This window comes from Cydia amplana, chromosome 6 (genome assembly GCF_948474715.1).
Source record: "Cydia amplana chromosome 6, ilCydAmpl1.1, whole genome shotgun sequence".
Classification (NCBI taxonomy): domain Eukaryota; kingdom Metazoa; phylum Arthropoda; class Insecta; order Lepidoptera; family Tortricidae; genus Cydia; species Cydia amplana.
In genome coordinates this window covers 17,030,181-17,049,032 of record NC_086074.1, presented here as the reverse complement: position 1 = coordinate 17,049,032, position 18,852 = coordinate 17,030,181, and the positions used below count along the sequence as shown (strand labels likewise).

At 36.7% G+C, this 18,852-nt stretch overlaps 1 protein-coding gene across 3 annotated transcripts in view; it reads right to left on the bottom strand.

Moving 5' to 3' along the window:
- LOC134648993 (paxillin-like) overlaps positions 1-18,852 on the bottom strand; it is a 91,412-nt gene that overhangs the window by 59,329 nt on the left and 13,231 nt on the right. The window contains exon 1 of one of the 3 annotated variants that reach the window (XM_063503678.1): positions 671-692. The exons of the other annotated variants lie outside the window; for them this stretch is intronic. Coding sequence (XP_063359748.1) covers positions 671-677 — 7 coding nt within the window. The 5' untranslated portion in view covers positions 678-692. Of the gene's footprint in view, positions 1-670; positions 693-18,852 lie in introns of those variants that run through there. 3 annotated transcript variants of the gene reach the window in all.

Here is an 18,852-nt window from a genome sequence, read left to right as displayed (position 1 = left end):
CCACTCAGCATAATGCCTCGGCAAACCGTGGCGCTGGTTTTCTGTACACTGTGTATAAAAATATGGGGTGTAATTTCATAATTCAATTTGCTTCTACCCTTGGATTAGATTCAGGAATGTTTCATACACTCACATAAAACATGACGTGTACGCTCCAGAATCCATTAGTAGGTCGGAACTTCACATTACTAAACTATTAGCGGTTCTAATGTCTATTTTGGCACCAGGCGAAAAAGTATGAAGGTCAAACGTTACTATATCATAAAAGCCAAATATGTAACAGTGATAAAGCTCTGACATAAAACTTGTTTTTGACCGTGACCATAATTCTTTAAAAAGCTGTTGTTATGTCATAATATTATTATAATGACATGGCATAAACCTACGTTTGTGTATTATAACATCGTTAGTGTTTTATGGACAGCTGTATCTTAAACTTAGGTTATTCATTGCCTATTAGAGTCAGACCAAGCTAACTGCATGGCATTTGTAATGACTAATGACAAAGTGTGCGATGTCATCATAAATGTCCAATTTCTATGAAATTACGACGTTTATAATGACACCGCCTCACTTTGTTCTATTCAAGTCTGTGTAAAATTAGCTTAGATGGACATGAACAAAAGGAAGTTGTCGTTGTCGTTAATTGCAAAATTAACTCTAAACTTACCAGACATTATAACTGGCTGAATGAAAATAAATCACTGTCTTCAAATTTAAAAAAAAAGTCCAGAACACAGGCTTCCCTTTGGATATTATACTCGGACTGAACTCCAGAAAGTTCGCATATTCACACTGGAATGCGTTCACGCGCCATATGTTTCCTATAAGCTCTAACTGGAATTGGCAGGCAATGTGTACACTCTACACTATAATGTTTATTGTGGTATTCGTAAGCACGCAAACATTTCAGATTATGTTTCCAAAACACGCGTCGAAATAGTAAATGTCACGAAAAAGCGTCAGAAGAATTCAAATTTTCAAATTTGGAACAGCGCTAGAGAGCTCTAGCGCGAGTTCAAGGATTATTTTGCAAGTGACATTGGTGTTTTGAAACGGTGTGGGCGGGCGGGCGCCGGTGCAACGGTGGTTGCACCCGTGACGTCACGGGTGCAGCAGATAACGGGGTAGGGACCGGATCGATATCAATGGGAGATAACATGAATGCAAATAAAGCTATACGGGTACAAAAATGAAGTAGGCAGAGCTGATCAAGAACTTGTGTACACGATTAAATTTTACGAGCAAATTACCTAATAAAAACATCATTATTAGAATTTATTAGGTACATATAATGTTAAATATTTAGCGACATCTGTTGAGTACGCGGTAAACCGACAAACCGCACCGCTGAGTCAACCTCTGTGTGTTGTGAAACGTAAACAAAACTTAAAGCTCTTGAGGAAAATACCTAGATGGCGCCACTATTAACATGAATGTATTTATATAATAAGTCATACATTATATGAAATTGTTTGCTTAAAAAGTTTTAGAATAGAGCCTGTAAACAGACAGATTGGTTGTTGTAAATGAAAAAAAAAAAATCGCTCTTTAGTGATAAGTTCGGCTGTTATCTATTTTATTTTATTTGGTGTGAAATAAAGAGCTTTTAAAGTAATGGAAACTGTGTTAATGTTAATAGGTACTCTAAAGTCAAACTTAATTAGTGAACATATTATATTAATTATTACACACGATGTTATTTCAACGATGACTATGAAAATATGAGGTGTATAATGAAACTTCCATACTTTGTCAAGTCAGAGTCGATACCTACAGAGTTAGCTAAGTCTATGTCATCAATGCCGTTTCAATGAAATGAAGTTTAGCCTTTTTTTTTGTTGTCGATGTGGGAATGCTAATACGCATCGTCCCCCTGGCCCCGACGTGGGCCCATAATGGGGGGTATGTGGGACTCTCACCTCCCAGCTCTTTTCAGTTATGAAAAGAGCGGAGGAGCCTACCCACTAAACCCACACCGGCGTTTCCCACAATATGCCGTTTGGGAGGCGTTCTGGGATCGCGAACATTCTACCAGGACAAAATGAAGTTTAGCCTTCATTTCATTGAAAAAATACCCTGTTTACTCATAACGAATTATCTAATAATAAAAATAAAATGAGAGATGAAAAGCTCATGATACACGAGCGACAAACAAACTTGCGAAACTAAGAAAATAAAACGCGCCCAGTAAAATAACAAATAGTAGGGGCATAAAAGCATAATGGCCCATCATAAACTTCCACGACAACAACTGATTCACGCGCGCATAATATCTACTAATCTAATAATACTTGGACAGAAATAAAAGTGAAAAAGAGTATTTGGCTTGCGACTGAGTTAATGAGGACGTTCACCGGTGAGGTGTCTGAGGGCCTACCGCGAAACACGAAAATCTAAATTTCGTTATCTACCTCTCTGTCACTCTTGTATATTTGAGCGATAGAGAGGCAGATAGGCCGGGGAAATTTGCCTTTTCTGTGGGAACAGTTAGACAGCTCTTTAAATCAGGTGGACAAGAGTTTGTGAATGTGGAACACTGTTGAATTTATCACCCTCTGCTGTGTAACGAAGGTAGCATGACACAGTTTTTGATGCTTTGTATTAACGATAAACAGAATCATGCTAGCAATCCAGGGGCGTAGGAAGAATGGGCGTAGAGCGTAGACTGCCTACATCGTCACAGTTTATAAGGAGTACAGCGTCATTTCAAGACAACAGCGTGCACGCAAAGTACGACGACAATATAAACCAAGTCCTAATTAAGGTGAATGAATGGTGCTAATCATAATCAATGTGTGTGTGTCAGGCTTCCCAGTTGTTTTATATAATCATGGCTACGTGTCGGGATTCATAATAGAGTAGATTGCAAGGGCGGGCACTCCCTCAAACATTGGCGTGTGTGGAACTGCGGGATTATCGCAAGGTCAGGATGAATGGAGAAAGCGTGTTAGACAAATTGGATCTAACGAGGACTGACGTATGTAATTTACCACATTTGGCACGCGACTGAGAATGTGAATTAACATTAATTGATTACACAATTGTATTTTATAAAGACAATCAGGACATTACGACATTTGTATTTTTTGACAATGAGATGATGACATACTGCCCCTAAACAGATGTCACTATTCCGTAAATAACTAAACAGGAATAAAATTTTATCTGTGTTGTTCTATTATGCTCTTTGTAAACCATTCACGTGGCTTGAAGTTGTGATGTGACTTGTGACGCCGCTTCACAAATAGACAACGTCAGTCGCATAGATAACATTGTGGAAATAAGTGGAAAGTTCGAAATGACCGCGTGCAATCGGCCGATTAGTCATGTTCGTGAGAACAAGCTTATTAAACATTTAGAAAGTCTGTACAGCAAAAGCACTAATTCCTTTGAAAACGATTTAAGTAAACTATTAATAGTAGAAAACGTAGTATTACGTAAACGTAGTATTAAACGTAGTATTAGTAAGAAAAGTATTAATTCTACGGAAACAGGAGCGCTGCGAAAGAACCAATAACTGTTGGGGCACAAAGGTTCTCGAGTGGTCAAGGTTCTTGGCGGCCACGTAGTGGAAGATGTAGCGGAAATAAAGCGAATGAGTATGCAAAGGGTCCGGGTCCTTATCCTAATAATGATGTGTACCTACGTGATACGAATATAAATACACCGGATGAAACGTACTCAGTTGACTTGTCAAAGATTGGAGCTCTCGAAATGTCGAACAACTTCGTCTGTTATGAAAGCGGTCGTAATCGTAGCTATAATCATAAAAAAAAGAGTTAAACAAGCTAAATAAATAAATAAGCTGTTTACATACGTTAAAGCCGCATCAACATTTCTATACACGTGTAATGCTTATGATAATGTTGCTGATAGTTTTATTTATGAAAGGAAAAGCGATTGCCGGAGAAATCATAATGAATCAATCATAAAACTGTCTATCGATTCTAGAATGTTTTTCCTCCCGATTGTTTCATTGTTCAGGATGTATTATTACTTACAATCTTTGTTATCTAATTACTAACAAACGTATCATCTTATTGCTAAGTATATTCACACGCTTTCCTAGCTTTCTCTTATTGATCAGAAATTCAGAAGTAAAGTTACCTGCTTTTTAATTGCACGGTATCTTGGTGCTCATAAAACAAATTATTTCCTTGAAATGATTACCGAGCAGGAACTGACAGTCTGATATAAGTAATAAATGTTTGACACTAAAGGAATGATGGAGAGCGCAAATAAATATACATCGAGTACCAGTTGAATAAGGCAACATCTTTGGAAACATATGGAAGTCAGCAATAATGTAGTTGCATGCATTTATGACTAATCTTTTACCGCCCTAGTCTGTTTTAAATATGACTATAAATACCTAAAACTTTTTCTAGCAAAAATAAACTATTGAGAAAATGAAACATCACAAACCTGTTATCAAATTGTACAAATTTAATAATGTGTAAAAATCGTGAAAATTTAAATCAGTGTTAAATCTGTTATCGATAAACAAAGTACACAATGTCAAATAAAATCCTTGCCCTTATATAAATTCTTGGTAAAACTGTCATGAAAACAGGTAAATGAAGACACTACAATCTGTAAACACCTCGTACTATGTCTAAATCACGATGTGACATAAGCTATGTCACAGAAGAGACGTAAGTCGGCATGTAGGGCGATTAATCTACCGTATTGGCTCATTGCCAATTTAGTATTCATTTGTAGCAATTGCGGCTATAGTAGCTAATAATTGGCCTGTGAACGTCGGGGAGTCATTAGCTATCATGTTTATTAGATGTTGTACTTTTACAGCTAGTCGGCTACAAAGGGTAATAAATGTAATATCAAGAATTTAGTTTATGGTGAGGTATGGGTGTATAAAAAAGGTTAATAATCAAATTTCTTCAAAAAATAAGCTTTTAACCGAAATTGCCTAAAGTTCTTTAAATTTTATCAGTCTACCTATGACTATTCAGAGTCTTAAACTTATTCAAGTTCATCAAGAAGAAGAATTAAAATTTAACCGCGTGCACTATAAGATTTTTTAATTTAAAATTGGGTGTAGTTCCCCATTTAACCTTTTGGCCCTTTAAGTCGCAATTTTGAACTTTGTCCTATAGTTACTTTATCTCATATAAGTAGCTAGAACATCTTCTAACAAAAACGGAGTAAATAGGGAAGTTAGACTAGTCTCTATAACAAACTTTATGTTTTGTATTAGCCTAAAACTATACCTTTTATAGAAGGTAAACTAACCATCTCTAACTGCTAGAACCTCGAGGTTACATAAAAGGTAATGTTACCATCATTTATCATTGCGATCTGGTCATGTATTCCGATCGAATGAGCGACTGTGGGCGAGTGAAGTTCACGTGTGAACCAGTGTAGAATGACCTAAGGCTGAATTTCCACTGAGGCGGAGAATAGCGAAGATGACAAGAAGATGAGAAGAGACGTGCGGGAATCGACCAATGGTATTGGTTCTCTTCTCCTATCCGCTTGATTACATTTTATTTACAACCAATGCTATTGGTTCAATCCCGCACGTCTTCTCTAATCTGCGCCTCAGTATGCTACGAGTTGCCGGAGATAAGTGGCAGTAAGTGGGGCATATTGGTCATTTGGGGCAGTTCTTAGTTACGACGCAGATAGAGGCCCTCGAAGCGTACCAACGATATGTTTAAGATTGCAAAGAACCGTTGGATTAGGTCTTTGCGCAACCGGTTGTTGTCGGAGTACTATGTCCAGCAATTGACGTTTTCCGACTGTGATGATGATAAACTATGCCTAACCGCAGGGATCTCTTTTACTAGTTCTCATTGAGTCGTCGACTCGCTGATGGTCTGAGGGCTGTTTTAACACCTAGTCGCAGAGCTCCGCGGCGCGCGCGTCTGCTCAAACAAGTGCATTATGACACCAGGAAATGTAATCCAGGTACAATATAAATCTAAAATGGTTCTCGCGTGCAGACTGCCCGGGTGGGAAAGGTACAGAAGGTTCGCCTGAGATTTTAGTCTGTGTGTTGAGTACTTGGATCAGATTTGGATGTTCAGTCAAACTCTACTAAAAGTTTCTCGTCGGATTAAATGATATTTGTACTTATTTTGTACATATGTTTATGTAGTTGTTGCCCATCAGATGAGACTATAGGTTGAATAACTCATCAGTTTATAACAAAACAAAGAGAAATAACTGTAACATGAAATTCTTTAGACGAAAGATTAAAAAACGTGAAAGTCAATTACTGAACGTGACCACAATACCTACCGTGTTAACGTGACAAAAAACTAAAAATAAACGCATAAAAGCTCTAAGGAATGAGTACGAAAAAGGCACGATATGAACAGGACAAAAACTTTCAATAGATGTAAACTGAGTACTACTTTTAACAGATGTAGGCTATTGTAGAGCCTAATGTATTGGCCCGCATGTCATCATTAGCATCTCCAGGGCTTGTTGCCAGGAACTGAGCGATCCACCCAGGTTATATAAGTGGATGCCGGGCGGTACGAAGCAGTCCTTCTGTAGTTTATTCAGTGTTCGAATACCGGTAGCAGACGCACTAATTAAATCCTAAATTGCAAGATTGTACGCGGCGGCGTGATAGGTACATGTTCACATTAGCAATTCGTGTCGATTTCTATTTGCATTCTTTAGGGGTGCTAAGTAATTGCCAAGTCGCAAATAGGCTGCGAAAGTTCGGGTGAGACGAATTGACCGGTGGCAAAGATTTATGGTTTCCAGTGTGTTGATGTGTGTTAGGTTTTTCCGCAATACGTGCTGTCATATTGATAGTTCCAAGTCTAGTCTTATAGATTTTAGAGCCCTTAAAGAATCAAATAGGTATTTTACGTAGAAACTTCAGCTATTTTCACTTGACCCTTAACCGTATCGTTCGGATTCAGACTATTACACCAACATTATAGCTACAGTAACGCAGTGCGACATTACTGCAGGAAAGGTAAATTTTTTTTAATACAAACTTTTGATTATTGTGATAATAGATTATAATCACATTATTAGCTATTCGGAGCCACAATCTTGAAAGACTTCAAAACTGACCCAAATAAAGAATAACAAGGATGACTGGCGAAATGTTTCCTCAAGAGTACCATATGGCCGTCAATTGTCGGCTTACAGAACTCCGTTGTTCGCTGATGCAATCTTATAAGAACATATTATATTTTATCAAAACATTGGCCTCCATATGGCGGTTCATTAATTTCATGTGTCAAGATAACTTAAAAGGATAGCTGATGGTATCGATATTTGTAATCTAGTAAAGAGGTTTTATTAATTTAAAAAAAAGCTTGGCTAGTCGCTGCGCAATCAGGGCGCAAGGGGATTGCGGAAAAATCTGCAATGAGTTTGCATTTTGGATAAAAAAAAGAATATTCAGATTGCTTTGATACGTAATACCTACGACTCTATACATGTACCGTTTTAATACATTTATCAAGAAAAAAAAGCGGCCAAGTGCGAGTCGGACTCGCCCATGAAGGGTTCCGTATTTAGGCGATTTATGACGTATTAAAAAAAAACTACTTACTAGATCTCGTTCAAACCAATTTTCGGTGGAAGTTTACATGGTAATGTACATCATATATTTTTTTTAGTTTTATCATTCTCTTATTTTAGAAGTTACAGGGGGGGGACACACATTTTACCACTTTGGAAGTGTCTGTCGCGCAAACTATTCAGTTTAGAAAAAAATGATATTAGAAACCTCAATATCATTTTTGAAGACCTATCCATAGATACCCCACACGTATGGGTTTGATGAAAAAAAAATTTTTGAGTTTCAGTTCGAAGTATGGGGAACCCCAAAAATTTATTGTTTTTTTTCTATTTTTGTGTGAAAATCTTAATGCGGTTCACAGAATACATCTACTTACCAAGTTTCAACAGTATAGTTCTTATAGTTTCGGAGAAAAGTGGCTGTGACATACGGACGGACAGACAGACGGACAGACGGACAGACGGACAGACGGACAGACGGACAGACAGACAGACATGACGAATCTATAAGGGTTCCGTTTTTTGCCATTTGGCTACGGAACCCTAACAAAGGGTTGCACTCCGGGAGTGCCGACAGAAGTGAAAAATTCAATGACTAGTCCAAAATGTCTGCAGCACTATGTATAATTGACCCATCCTCCTTTCTATTGAAAAACTTTAGTTCCGAAATTGCTGGCCAGTAAGCTTAAATTTGTAGCGTTAATTGTTTAAAATTCGAATAGAAATTGTAAAGTTACCTTGCAGACCTCGCATCTAAATATATTTGGTTTGGTCATGATATTTTGAGTTTTATTCACCAGTACTAGAGTTCACTTTTATTAGCGATTTCATCAAGATGTAGCTTGATTGAATTATATTTGAGTGATATACAGTTAGAATGTAACTGTGAGATCCTCGTATTTCAGCCCGTACAAGATTAGAACCTTTTTCATGTAATGTCATTGAGTTTTTCTATATTGATTTAAATGCCATCTAAATGAGTGGCCATCTAAACCTTACGGTCACATGATCGCCTTACGGTCACGTGATCGCCTTACGGTCACGTGATCGCCTTATGGTCACGTGATCGCCTTACGCTGTCTAGAGTTTATCATTTTTTTCCCCACCTCAAAAAGTGCCCAGCGCCGCTAAAGAAGTTTTCACTTCAAAAACATTTTATGGAGTTTAAGTGAGGTGCATCGAATGCGGGATAATTTACACAATGGCAAATATCCATTACATCCTACTGTAACAACAGTAAGATAAGATGCCTTGGTGCCAAAATGTGAAATGCTTCTAATTTATTAGATGTTTCAACCAAATACGTGAAATACCCTGCCTTCGAAGTTACCCATGCACCTTATTGACCAAAAATAATAATAAACGCATAATTAATTTCCACTTAAAACGGGCAGATTAACGAGAAAAACGTAATTTCCCTTGGAACGAAGGTCCCACGTGTCATAAGGTGAGTTCCTTATTTGGAACACCGGCTTCCGACCCGACCTTCCGTGCTGACTCACCAACCTCCGTGGCTGATCTATATCAGGTTATGTCAGTCGACATAACTGTAAAACCATGGCAAACAGATTTGTGAGACGCAACATAAGGTTTACAAACTAGATTAATTACACTATGCCTATCAAACACAAAAGAGGTACCTATGCGAAAAAAACGAACATCCGAACCTCTGCGTACAACTTAGAGTCGGTCGAAGCTAACGGTGCATGACAAAGTGTGAAAATGCCATAACTAATATGACGATTATAGTGGCACTTTCACTTTGTTCTAAGTCGGTGCAAAGGTAGCTTAGGCGGACTCTAGAACTAATCATTGATGGTGCTCACAAGTCGGCTATTGGTACGATTTTAGAAAACCAAACGTTAATTCATCAGTTCACCTAATTGGGCAACACAGTGAAACCTCATCTTGACTTAAATAATCTGCAACGGATACCGAACCATACGCTAGTTTACCACTGTTACCCAAGTAACACACAAGCAGGATAATAGAGTAAAATTATCATCTTATTCAAATTAAGATTGCATACATTTTGTGTATAAGCGGTGGAAATGACTAAATTCGGAATAAAAAATATGTGGGCCTATATACCAATTTATGCTGAATAAATTTTGTATAGTATCGGTTTTGCGTATTAAAGCTGAATAATACTTATTTCTTACACGGTTAGTCAGACATTATTCAGCTTAAAGCATTTGTGGTTACTAATAGCTGCATAATAGCAGCATTAGCAGCAATAAGCTGTGTATATTCTGTGTTGTGATATATTAAGCAGACAATATTAAGAAAAATGTGATAGTGGCTACTAAATGCTGAAAAGAAGTGTCGGTGGAGACTTTTAACTGTACAAAAGCGGTTGTAGTTTCTGTTTTAAAGCTAGTTTTTGAATAAAGGTTGACGCTATTACTGGAAGCTGTAATGAAATCCACTTCTTATTTGTTATTCAGTAGCTGCATATATGGTTTAAATGTGGCACTTATAGACATAACGTCTGAATAATAAATACTAGAACAACACTTATACTTAAGTTATAGCGATTTTAGTACACATGTACTATCTTTTCTCGCTAAAAGCTGCAAAATGAATGCAATGAGAAGCGCTATTCAAACTACTGCTTAGTATCAACAAGTGCGCGGTGGAGAGGGTTCCGTAGCTTTATACACGGTGCTACTTGAGCCAGATTGCCTTGAGCTTGAGCTTGTTTTTTTTTTAATTTTGAACGCATCTTGCGTATTTATTCTTAAATCCGGTAATTATTAAAAAAAATCGAGGTTTAATTTTCTTAACAGTTCTCTTCGATTAGTAATTTTACACAAGATACTTTGTCGTTTTAGTGACGTAGAATAATTGCTAGCTACCATAGTAAAAACTGTTAACTGACCAATGTTTCTCATCAAACTAGTGAGGATCGATGTGGTTTTTACTATTTGTGTATAGAACCCTAATAGGCTTTAAGATTGAGAAAACAATTACTATTATACTGATGTTATTCAAAACTTGTTGTTCTAAAACCATTATTATCTAAAATGTAGCTTAGTAACGCGACTAATGTGAATGCTTATTCAGAAAATTAGTACAATAATAGCTGTGGCAGCAGCTTATATTCAGCACAGTCGGACGCCATTACGGTTGCTCATATTCTAACCTCTACAATTAAATAGGAATTCAAAATGAACTGAAAAACCCATTTATATTCATTTATAAAACTAGTTTTATCGTAGCATAACTTGTTAAAGTACATTTTCTATCACTAAAACATCTACACACCGCAAAAAAATTACAAATTTAAAAGTGGACTAGTAATATTTCTATATTTACTTTTTAAACAGTGCATCATTTACGCGGCGCTTTAAATTTTTAAATAAAATGTATATATATATTTACAGTAAAGTCGCATGCGCAATGAAATTGAAGTTATGTAAACATCAAATCAATATCAATATGTCCTCTTTATTTTGTATTCACTGCAGAAACTACACTTTGACACGAGTTCACAAATTAAAATGGAAGACAAATCATTGATTAAACACACATTTTCTGTATTTTAGTGCTTATATCTGAATATATTTTCTGTAAAAATGCACTTTTGAACCAAAAGTTGAATAACGTGTGAATAACTGATTCATTGTGTACAAAGCTGGATAACTTTGGTTTAAAAGCGGAATAGAAGCTTTCTACAGCCTCTATACATGTGTTATTCAGCTGATTCACCACTATGCACACATTATACAGCTATTACATTGCTGTTATTCAGTTGTAAGCGGTTTAATTTGTGCCCAAATCTTCTGTATAACGTCTGTAACAGCGCTGTTGCAGACATTATGCAGCTACCTTATTCAGCTTACAGTACGGCATGCTCTATTATTCAAACAATATTCAGCTGCCTTGTGTTACTTGGGTAGTACCCACATAAAAAAAGGAAGATCCCACGACAGTCCATGTTCCTAATACGGAACAGCAACATGCCCAACATTCCGCGCTGACATAAACGGCAGAATTCTAACAGATATTTTAAATAAAAATTAACGATGATAAAGAACGAGTAAAAGTGCTTTTCCCTAGGTATTATATATGTGCCTCGTAAACAGTGATGGTCCTTATATGGGAAGGTAGCTTTCCTGACCTTCCGCCTGAGTCACCAACCTTCATCTATATTTATCTGATTTATATCGTGATCTGACACGATGGCGGAATTCTGATGATTTTACAGGCCGTCTCAAGAATAGACGTTCTATTTGACATGCACCGAAGTCATTCAGCGGTTACACTGGCTGCTATAAGCAGTCTGAACGCTGTATGGATGGAGACCCTCAAATTCAAAATCCATAATATTTCGATCGAATAATATTTTCCAATAAGATTGAGCAAGTCTGTACGTACAAATTACAAACGGAGTACTATATGTTTATATAAATAATACATATCATTCGTTTGATTCTCATTTGTTTTGACACTTAAACAAACATGGACGTTTTATTTATAGACAACTATTTAAATCAGATGTATGGTGATCTCAAAGAGTTGTGTTAAAAACACTAGGGATTTAAAGTCGATTCTAATATGTCATGGCTGGTGCTAAAACATTAGGGATTTATTTACAACTATAAAACGAAGTTTATGGCGATCTTAATAGTGTTATAAAACGTAGATATTTCGTGATTACTATTTATCACCAGACATTTACGTCACATCAAAACACACATACTACCTATACTACATGCATGAGCGAAATGTATCATCTCTTTATTTGAAAATACAAAAAACCGGCCAAGTGCGAGTCGGACTCGCGCACGGAGGGTTCCGAACCATCAACAAAAAATAGAGCAAAACAAGCAAAAAAACAGTCACCCATCCAAGTATCAGTACTTGGATAAAACGTCGGGCGTCGGGGTCAGCCCCGCCCGACGTTGCTTAACTTTGGTCAAAAATCACGTTTGTTGTATGGGAGCCCCACTTAAATCTTTATTTTATTCTGTTTTTAGTATTTGTTGTTATAGCGGCAACAGAAATACATCATCTGTGAAAATTTCAACTGTCTAGCTATCACGGTTCGTGAGACAGCCTGGTGACAGACGGACGGACGGACGGACGGACAGCGGAGTCTTAGTAATAGGGTCCCGTTTTTACCCTTTGAGTACGGAACCCTAAAAACCACCAATGAAAATACAAAAAGTATTATCGGCACTAAATTATTTTAAAAATGTATTATGAGCCTCGAAAACACCATTAAGTCCGACTTTAACATATTTACTGGATATAAATACCTATAGTTCGTTTTTTTAGCATTAGAAATAAGGTAAACAATCTTGATGTCTTTTAATTGAAAAACACAATACATTTTAAAAATAAGTTACGGTAAATATCATGTAAATATGTAACAATTATGAATCTAATACGATCTTTTATACGAGGGGCGTTCAAAATATTCTCGGTATTGATATCTTACGACCTCTTCTAAAATTTCTTTCGTTACTGGCCGCTAAGGTTTATTCATTGACATTAAAAAAAAGTATAATTCGAACCGAGATAGTCTTTTGTTTTTCTGCAATTGCTGAACAAACATGAACATCCTGTGCGAATTGACAATGTTAACTAAATTAGAACATCGATGCGTGATAAAATTCTTGACAAAACAGGGTAAAAATCAAAAAACCATAAAAGAGGAAATGGATTGTGTTTACCGTGAGTCTGCTCCTTCTTTATCTACCATTCAAAAGTGGTCAAGCGAGTTTAAACGCGGAAGGGAGAGTATTGAAGATGACCCTAGACCTGGCCGGCCTGTAGTAGCTACTTCACAAGAAAATATTGATAAAGTGGAAAAACTTATATTGGAAGATGGTCGAGTGAAGGTAAAATCTATAGCACAAGTAACCAATCTCTCTATTGGTACCGTACATGATATTATACATGACCATCTTAATATGTCAAAAGTAAGTGCAAGATGGGTTCCGCGAATGCTGACTCGGCTTCAAAAAGACATGCGTGTAGCTTGTTGTTCCGATTTTATTGACCTGTGCGGTGAAAATCCTGATGAGGTGCTGCAAAGAATAGTTACTGGAGATGAAACCTGGGTTCATCATTATGACCCAGAGAGAACACAAGAGTCCATGCAGTGGCACATTAAGGGTTCAGCTCATCCCAAGAAGTTCAAGGTCATCCCTTCAGCTGGCAAGGTCATGGCCACGATATTTTGGGATTGTGAAGGAGTATTACTAATCGATTATAAAGAAAAAGGTGTAAATATCACAGGACAGTACTACGCTAACATTCTACGTCAATTAAAGGATGTAATTAAAGAAAAGAGGCGAGGAAAGTTAACCAAAGGTATTCTGCTTCTGCATGACAACGCCCCCGTCCATACTGCTCATATTGCCAAGGCAGCTATTGTTGAATGTGGGTTTAAAACTGTTACTCACCCACCGTATAGTCCGGACTTAGCCCCCAGCGACTTCTTTTTGCTCCCCAATCTTAAAAAGGATCTGCGTGGAAATAAATTTTCTGACGATGAAGCATTGAAGGCGGCAGTGGAGGAGCATTTTTACACGAAAGATAAAAAATATTTTTACGAGGGATTAAAAAAAATAATTGATCGATCTTTTAAGTGTATGAACATATATTGAAAAATAAAAATATCAAACTTTTCGTACTTGTTTGTTTTCATTCTCATACTGAGAATATTTTGAACACCCCTCGTAGTCTTCTGCTTTCATAAGTAATAGTTATAGATTTTTAAAAAGTGTTTTTCAATTAAAAGACATGACAAAATCGCTTACCTTCTTTCAAGTTCTTTCTAATGCTAAAAAAAACGAACTATACCTATCGCACGTATTTTTTAGGGTTCCGTACCCAAAGGGTAAAAAACGGGACCCTATTACTATAAGACTTCGCTGTCCGTCCGTCCGTCCGTCTGTCACCAGGCTGTATCTCATGAACCGCGATAGCTAGACAGTTGAAATTTTCACAAATGATGTATCTCTGTTGCCGCTATAACAACAAATACTAAAAATAAAATAAAATAAATATTTAAGGGGGGCTCCCAGCCTCCCATACAACAAACACGATTTTTTTGCTCTATTTTTTTGTTGATGGTGCGGAACCCTCCGTGTGCGACTCTCAATTGGCCGGTTTTTTGAAGTGAAAACTTCTTTAGCAGCGCTGGGCACTTTTTGAGGTGGGGAATAAATCATAAACTCGAGACAGCGTAAGGCGATCACGTGACCGTAAGCCCCGTAAGGTGGCCACTCATAATTTAGATGGCATTTAAATCAATAAAGAAAAACTCAATGTTATTTGACATTTATGTTGCGGACTCCTTTTCAAAACCTATACTTGAGCGTTTTCCAAAAAAAGTGTAAGTACATTTCATTCATGTCTTCAAAATATTGACTTCTTGGGCTCATTTTACTCAGAATCAAATGTACATTCACGCCTCATACATAAAAAAATGTGTCCAAAAATTTTCTTTCCTGATCGTCACATTCTTGTATGAAAATTTTTTTTATTTGTAGGAACGTGACGCACTGGAAAACAATTTTTTCATACAAAATTTTGGGACACATTTTTTCATGTATGAGGCGTGAATGTACAAATGATTCTGAGTAAAATGAGCCCAAGAAGTCAATATTTTGAAGACATGAATGACATGTACACTTTTTTTGGAAAACGCTCACTTACCTTTTTTTTACCCTTTTTTTCAAATGCATAACATTAAATTACGCTAAGTATCCGTTATCAGATAAATATGTATATGACAACCACCATTTTAATTACTAAACGATGAGCATATTCGAAATATATGCTAACCATTTATAATGGGTTACATTTACATAAATATTAGAATTATAATGAGGATTTGCGTCGTCCCTTGTATGCAACCACATGGTATGTCATGTCTACGTTTCATACTAACCTTGATAGAACATCCTATGTACCTTATGGTTTTTATGTCATATGCGCCGTTATAATCCCAAGGGTATATGACATATGGCTTGGTTAAGATAAGTGTTTCATAATAATGTTGCCACACATTGATTAGCGACGGAGCTAGGATTTAGAAGCCATATTTGAGTTACAAATGAAAAAATCAAATAAACATAGTTACGTAGTTGTTGAGTATTGCTAAGTCAACCGAATGTAGATGATTTATGAATTATCTAAACAATATGTAATATTTTTGCTTTGACCAGGCCCCTATTTCACCACGGTGACAGGTGCGACAATTCGACAAATGTCACTGTTGCTGACGTCACAGGCGTCCATGGGCTACGGTTACCGCTTACCATCGGGCGGGCCTTATTCCTGTTTGCCACCATCATTGTATTATTTAAAAAAACTTTATCACATCGGCAAAAAATAGGTATCTCTCTTGCGAAGTTTATGATGATGATGATGACAATTGTCACAAGATTTAAAAGAATTTTAGGTAATTCTTGACATGAAATGAGTTCTGTGTCGGAATTTCGTGACAATTGTCGTGTTTCTTGTGACAATTGTCATTAGCTTCGCAAAATAAGTATTTATTTACTGGTAATATAATGGAGTTTTTTTCAATTAAAATGTTGGTGGCAAACAAGCACACCGTCCGTCCGATGGTAAGCGGTTACCGTAGTCTATGGAGGCCTGTGACGTCAGTAACAGTGATGTCGTCAATTATCGCACCTGTCACCTTGGTGAAATAGGGGCCAGATGGTGAACAGTTAACTAGGTAACGTATGTGCTATTCAATCTATTCATGCCTTATTTACTTTGTGGTGCTGGTTCCACGATTGTAAAGAGGCGACCAATTAGTTAACATCTGATGTTTGTAAGCTTCTCCTATTCCATTCCTGTGAACATATTATTACTGTTGAAATTCTGATCTTGTAAGCGAATTCAGAAATTGCACGGCTTAAACCATATAAAGGTACACTTTTTTGTACAATCCTTTTTCATCGGAAGAGGAAGAACGGGTATAAATACCGTATGCACCTTACCTAGATTTTACACTGTCAACGTCATCATCTCTATTATTCTGATTTAATAATTGACGTATATCTCAGGACGGGCCTTACGCGCACTGGTACTAGTTCAGCGGTGTCATGCATGAATTCGAGCCAATCGTGCTGTCTAACGCAACAAGTTGCGACCAATCGCGCGCGTGATGCGAACTCATCAACCAATCGCGTTGTACTCGTAGTGGTGTCACACCGCTGTACTGGCCCCATTCATGCCCCTTTCTTATGGCCCGTAAGGCCAGTCCTGAGATATACGTCAATGGATTTAATCAGTTAATTATGTGTACAAATAAAGGATTCTAATATTAAACGTGTATAAAATGGCAATATTTGCAATAGATCCAATCTATGTGTAAAATGAGCACAAAAAAGCAAGGTCACAAAACCGGGTGGTAGAACTGGTAGAGCCCTCCAGAGCGTGACGGATATTATGTCAAGCGACCTCGCAAAGGTCGCTCTAAACCGACCGGACTCCTCAATGGCAGAACAGGTTCCGTGCAAGTATCCAATAAAAATATAAGTTCAAGTGTTGAGCTATAAAATTGACGTATAGTTTGCCATTTAATTTCACGGTATTAGCAGACTTGCTTGGATTTCATCTTATGTTGCTTCATGGAATATGACAGGAGTAGGAAAATTGGAGGTGATCAGTTTTAGAAATGTCAAAGACATTAAATACGCCAAAAAAGCCTAAATAATATGCAATTAGGTGAGTTAATCTAATAAGATTATCTGATTGGACATTATCAATGCGGTTAATGATGATAAAATGATGTTTGATAATTGTTTTGATTTGAATGTGTACCTATAAAATCCATACATGTCCATAATGGTCCCCAAGTGTAGGATTTTTTCTGAAATTATTATCGATACGTGCCACTTTTGTAGCATATAACTGCTACAGTACAGACTTTCGAACCGAATGTTACCTCTTTTACGAGAACAAATAAATAAGTCAAGTTCCACAAAGACAAAACCTACACGATTATGTGCTTGTAATAATTGAGTATGTAAGTATGTTTTGACAGAAATAAAACATTTTTCATTTTCAATAATTGAGGAGTTCCGTTTACTCCCTTTATCAATTTTACTTCAGATTTAATCAATAAAATTAATTTAAAAAAGTAGAATAATCTTGCTCCAGATCGCAAAAGTTATGGATCTCATGATAGTCATGATCATTTCAGTAGAATTAGGTAGACCTGTGTTAATTTAACTAAAACCCAAGTACATATTTATAATAAGCCCATTAGCAAGAAGGCAGGCTGCGTGAAAGGGTCGTGGGTGTAGCATTAGCAACCTGAGCAAGCCCTAGATCGAAAGGGCACGGCTTGACTGCCCACGACGACTGCATTCATAGGTTGCCTGACAGATCTACAATCTCATGTAAATATCGGTTTTAGAGGAAACTAGGTTTGCCCGACGACTTTGCTCGTTAATCACTCTCTCATAATAATTCTATCCACATTTCCGAGACAGTAAGTATTTATATATCATCTGTATCTGGGATTTAAATTAAATCAGAGAGAGTTAATGGCTTTTATATTGGTGTCAACGTATAGCACTTAATTGATATTAATTTCGTCCTTTCATAAATCAAATACTGTCACCATTTTACATAGACAAAAACAATTTTGATATGATCGAGATTAACTTTCGTGAAGCATATTTTAAACTGTTTAGACGACAACGGTTTATCTCACTTGAATTTTTAGTCGCTATTGGCGACATGTTTCGGGAACTCTCAGGGCTGTACAACACCAGTAAATGTCATTGTCCCTAGTTCTATTTATACTAAAATCTATATGAAAGGTAGCATAATAGGATAAGTAAGACAATTTTGAAAATTATTATCCATCAAATATCAATATCATGGATTTAGGATTAAATCCATATCGTAAAATCATATCCTCAATCCATAAGTACTAAGCCTCAAGTGGGCACACTTAACAATCAATGCAATCGCGAATAACATATGTTATGTTATGACAACGGGATGGGCGTACTGAATGAATCTCACTATATTCAACGTTTATGCTTCGTCGGGCATTCGTAAAACGACTAGAGCCAGCAAATCTTGTAGACACGAACGGTATAAATAATAATCTTTTACCTAAACCTATTTCAAAAATAGTTTAGGTATCCAGTGCATAATATATACAACTAGCTAAAAGGCCAAATGTTTCATTATATGGAATTGCGTTCGTAATTTTATGGTTTTCGTCAGGATTTCCACTTCAAGAAATGGTTACAAAACAAAACAAAGTTACCTACTATAAAAATATTTCAAAGTCCAATCACATCCCAGCTATAAGTTTTCTTTTAATAGGTAGGTATTCGA